Source organism: Penaeus monodon, chromosome 11, assembly GCF_015228065.2.
Source record: "Penaeus monodon isolate SGIC_2016 chromosome 11, NSTDA_Pmon_1, whole genome shotgun sequence".
NCBI classification, from domain to species: Eukaryota; Metazoa; Arthropoda; class Malacostraca; order Decapoda; family Penaeidae; genus Penaeus; species Penaeus monodon.
Genome location: NC_051396.1, coordinates 30,235,341 through 30,240,340, shown reverse-complemented (window position 1 = coordinate 30,240,340; position 5,000 = coordinate 30,235,341). Strand labels below are relative to the sequence as shown.

General features: G+C 52.7%; 2 protein-coding genes across 2 annotated transcripts in view; one reads left to right on the top strand and one right to left on the bottom strand.

The window, feature by feature from the left end:
- Positions 1–907, top strand: part of LOC119578543 (WAS/WASL-interacting protein family member 1-like) — a 13,749-nt gene extending 12,842 nt beyond the window's left edge. The window contains exon 3 of the mRNA XM_037926112.1: positions 226–907. Within this exon, the coding sequence (XP_037782040.1) occupies positions 226–907 (682 nt within the window). The remainder of the gene's footprint in view (positions 1–225) is intronic.
- The window catches only part of LOC119578894 (recombining binding protein suppressor of hairless-like), a 164,327-nt gene that overhangs the window by 108,071 nt on the left and 51,256 nt on the right, over positions 1–5,000 (bottom strand). The gene's annotated exons all lie outside the window — the stretch shown is intronic.

Sequence of the window (5,000 nt, the reverse complement as noted above, 5' to 3'; positions counted from 1 at the left end):
TAATAATGAGCATAATAATAATAATGATAATCATAATAATAATAAGGATGGTCATGATGATGCTGATGATGATAGTGAATGGTGAATGGTGATACTAACAAAATAACAATAATAATAAAAATAATAATAATATAATAATAATAATAATAATAATAATAATAATAATAACAACAACACCCTCCACTTCTGCCGCGTCTGCCGTTTTCGATCCCCGTTTTGGGGCAGAATCCAAGCCGCAGCGCAGGTGGAGCGCCCACAGGGCCTGGGGCCGCGGGGCCTGTGCAGCCCACATGAGAGCGGAGGGCGGGCGGCTGGGCGAGGGCCATCGCCGTCAGCAACAGGTGTGGCCGGGCAGGAGGAGGAGGAGGAGGGCTTGAGGCTGGCGTCAGCGAGGAGCAAGGGAGCCACAAGAAAGAAGGGCAAGGGTAGGGGTACGGGCAGGGGGCCAGGAGGACAGGGGGACAGAGGGGGGCGAGGGCAGGGACACATTGTGCGCGCCACCTGCCCTTGCCGGCCTGGGAACCGCGCTTCCCCTCCGTTCCCACTTCCGACCTGCACTCCGGACCTGCCCCGGGCCACGGACACTGCCTTCCCTGCGCCCCTCCCGCGCGTGGGTATGGGCGCGCGGGCACAACACCGCGTCATCCCCCCCGGCCCTCCCCAGACCCTTGCCTCCTCCCCCACTCTCCCCTTCTCCCCCACAAAAGCCAACACGCACTCCAGGAACGAGGAAGGCGCCCACCACCCTCCGACGCGCCCACCTCTCTCCGCCCCGACCCCGACGACACGGCGCGCCTCGACCCATCCCTGCAAATGCTTTCCTTTCCGCCGAGCGCAGCCGCCCGCCCCCCGACAGAGACTCTTGGCCGGACTCCCGAAAAGCGCGTCGTCGATGTTGGTAACCTGACCGACCGCGGCAACTTTTTGCATCGACTCATTATTTCCGGCAAAACTAACCTGTTTGTCCCAACATGGCAAAGCGAAACCCGTCGCTCCTGCAACTTGCCAACCTTAATGCTAATGGGAAGAAAATACGCACACACACGCACGCGAACACTTACACACGCATACCTTATACGTATATATTCATGTGGCCGAGTGTCTAAGTGCGTATGTGTGTCCATGTTTACGTATGCTTGTATATGTATGCAAGAATGTGTGCATGTATGTGTGTGTGTGTGTGTGTGTGTGTGTGTGTGTGTGTGTGTGTGTGTGTGTGTGTGTGTGTGTGTGTGTGTGTGTGTGTGTGTGTGTGTGTGTGTGTGTGTGTGTGTGTGTGTGTGTGTGTGTGTGTGTGTGTGTGCGTGTGCATGTGCGTGTGCGTGTGCATGTGCGTCTCCAACCCGAGAGAAAACTCACGCGAGCTCAACCGCGAGATTCCGCGTCGTAGTGGAGGGAGTCACCGCCCCCCCCTCCCTCTTCGCCTTCCGAATATTTTCATTATTACCATTATCATTACAATCGTTATACCCATCATTATTTCCATACCAATTATTCATCGCCTCTTATTTCCTTTCCCTTTTTTTACTTTTTTTTCTTCTACCCCTTCTTCCATATCCCTTCTTCTGCTTCTTCATCCTCTTCCTCTAGGTCCTTCCTTTTTCTTTATCTTCTTCTTTTCCTCCTCCTCCCCTAGCCCCCCACGCCGGGCAAGTCCCTTCACAACACTAAAGGAATGTCGACACAGGCAATACATAAACAGCCCCTCCCTACGATGGCATCTCTCTCTCTCTCTCTCTCTCTCTCTCTCTCTCTCTCTCTCTCTCTCTCTCTCTCTCTCTCTCTCTCTCTCTCTCTCTCTCTCTCTCTCTTTAACTCTCACCATTCTTCCCCTCAACCTATTTTTTCCTTCGCACCTTCCCTCCTTCTCAACCTCCTTCCCACTTTCCCTCCCTCCCCCCTTACTCCATCTCTTTCTTTCTTCCATCATCCCTCACTCCTTCCTTCCTTCTCTCCCTATCTAACTCTTTCCTTCCTTTCTCATTCTCTACCTCCTTCCTGCCTTTTCTCATTCTCTACCTCCTTCCTTACCTCCCTCCCTCCCTCTCTGTTTCTCTTTCTCCCTCCTTTCCTCCTTAGTTAAAGCCCCTCCGTGGGAAAGACGCCCCTCCTTCCCTCCCTCCCTCTTATTCCCCTCCCCGCACATAAACTCGCGCTGCCCCGTCCTCCCTAAACACTCACTCTCCCCCCATCCCCTCTCTCCCCACCTTCTCCATCTCCCACCCCTCTCCCCTCTCCCTCCCACTGCTCTCTCCCCACCCTTCCTTGCGTAACTCCATCCTGTCACAAAGGAACACTCTACACCAAAATTTCTCCTCCTTCCCCTCCTATCTGATCCTCGGGGACTCCCACCCTCCCTTCGCTCAAAACTGCGTCGCTGAGGGGAAAAAATATATATCTAGATCTACGACTTGGGACCGAGGGGAGAGGGGGGTGAGGACGGGCGGGGGGAGAGGAGAGAGGAGAAGGAAAGAAGAGAGGGAGAGGAGAGGGAAAGGGGAGAGGGAAAGGGAAGAGGGGAGTGGGGACGGGTGAGTGAGAGGAGAGAGGAGAGGGAAAGAGGATAGGGAAAGGGGAGGGTGGAGGGAGAAGGGGGGGGCGGGGCGGGGCGGGGAGGGGAGGGGAGAGGGGAAAGGGTTACGGGAAACATGGGACAAGGGAGAAGGGAAAAGGAAGAAGGGAGAGTGAGAAAGAGAGGAGGGGAAGATAGAGAGGGAGAAGAAGAATGTGGGGGGTAAAGGAAGAGGGGAAGGAGCTACGCAGGACAAGGGAGAAGGGAGAGAAAGAGGGAGAAAGAAAGCAGAAGAGAATGGTATGGAGAGAGAGGAGAAAGAGAGGAGGGAAAGGAGTAAAGAGAGGGGAGAGGAGGATGGAAAGAACTAAAGACTTTTTTCTTCAAATATCGGAAAATAATTGTTCCTCGAAATCTTGAAACTCACTTTACGAAAAAAAAGAGTAAATCCTTCTTTTTTCGTCAGCCATCCCTTGCACAAAAGAGAGAGAAAAAAAATCTAAATACAATTAAAATAAACCAAAAATAAACATCTGACGAACCACTTATCATCGCCACTGCTCCCTAAAAAATAATGAAAAAAAGAAAGAAAAAAAAAGGGTATTAAAACGTCTCCCTCATCGATGGCACTTTCCACGCTCGGCAGTAAAGTCATTTCCTCATTCCTCGCGTCCCAGTGGCAACACCGTGTCGCCCAACGCACACATGGCTGCGAGGGGAAGACGGGAAGGCGAGGGAGGGAGGGAAAGAGGGGAAGGGGAAACGAGGGGAGGGAAAGAGGGGAAGGGGAAACGAGGGGAAGGTGAGGGGGAAGAGGGGAAGAGAGAGAGAGAGAGAGAGAGAGAGAGAGAGAGAGAGAGAGAGAGAAGAGAGAGAGAGAGAGAGAGAGAGAGAAGAGATAGAGAGAGATAGAGATAGAGAGAGATAGAGATAGAGAGAGAGAGAGAGAGAGAGAGAGAGAGAGAGAAAGAGAGAGAGAGAAATAGAAAGAAAACGAAAAAAAAAAAAAAACGAAAGAGAAAGACAACGAGAGAGAGATAAAAACAGGATAATGAGCAAGAGACAGACGCCGACGAGAAGTGATGGGAAAATTGAAGAAGGAAACGAAGGAAAAGGGGAGACAAGGAGGGAAGAGGGAGGCGAGGAAGAGGCCGCCACACGTGCAGCAACCGCAGCCATCTGTCATCAAGGCGAAGGACCTGGCCTAAGGACGCTGGCGGAGGATGATGTCCCACCGAGTCCTCGTCGTCGTCATCGTCCTCCTCCTCCTCCTCCTCCTCCCCCTCCTCCTCCTCCCCCCTCCTCCTCCTCTTCCTTCTTCTTCTCTTCCTCCTCCTCCTCTTCCTTCTTCTTCTCTTCCTCCTCCTCCTCTTCCTTCTCCTCCTCCTCCCCTTCTTCCTTCTCCTCCTCCTTCTCCTCCTCCTTCTTCTCCTCCTCCTTCTTCTTCTTCTTCTTCTTCTTCTTCTTCTTCTTCTTCTTCTTCTTCTTCTTCTTCTCCTCCTCCTCTTCCTTCTCCTCCTCCTCCTCCTCCTCTTCTCCTCCTCCTCCTCCTTCTTCTCCTCCTCCTCCTCCTCCTCCCTCCCCCTCCAGCCCGCGGCCGTCCCACTACGTAGCCGCCCATTGTGCGGGGCGGCCTCCTTGCCCTCGCCGCAACCCCCTCGCCCCTTCCACACTCCCCTTCCATACCTTACCCTACCCATTCCCCCATTCGCCTCCTCCGCTTCCCCTCCCCTTCCCGCCGCGCCCTCTGATCCCGCCGCCGACATACGCGCCCGCAATCAGCGCCATTGTTACCTGTCGTGTAAGTAGTTGTGTCGCGACGTCGTTTTGCGCCGCGACCTGCAGCGAGGCGAGCACCGCCATATGCCTTCCCTCGGCCTCGACGACGAGATTATCTATCGCCTTTTCTCCGTTACTGTGCGTGAATGGAATAACCTCGACACTCTTACGTCTGGTTGTGTACGCTTTAACAACAACAAATACAACAAAGAAAGAATGAAGGGAAAAAAAAAGAAAAAAGAAAAGAAAAGAAAAATATGAACGGAATAAATACATGGCGTTTCGAACTCCTCTAGACTTCCTTATCAGTGTTTCAATTTATTTGTGTACACATGTCTTGCTTACGGTCTTCGAGAGGCATTGGCACTCCTTCGGTGCCTGGGTGGGATGGGGGGCCGAAGGAGGGGAGGATGGGGGGAGGGGCGGGGCTTTACATGGGTCAAAGGTCAACGCGCACAATGACGTAAGAGGGCAGCATATGGGAAGTCCTTTAATTAACTTTCCCTCACTCCCCCCTCCCACCTCTCCCTCCCCCCTTCTCTTTTTCTTCTCTGCCCCCTTTCCTTTCTTTTTCTCTGTGTCTCTCTCTCCTTTTTGTCTCCTTCCCTGTCTTTTTCCGTCTCCCAACTTTTCCTTCTTTCCCTCTCTCCCTCTCTCTTCCTTTCTCTAACTTTCTCTCCGTCTCCTTCAACCTTCCTCTTATCTTCAA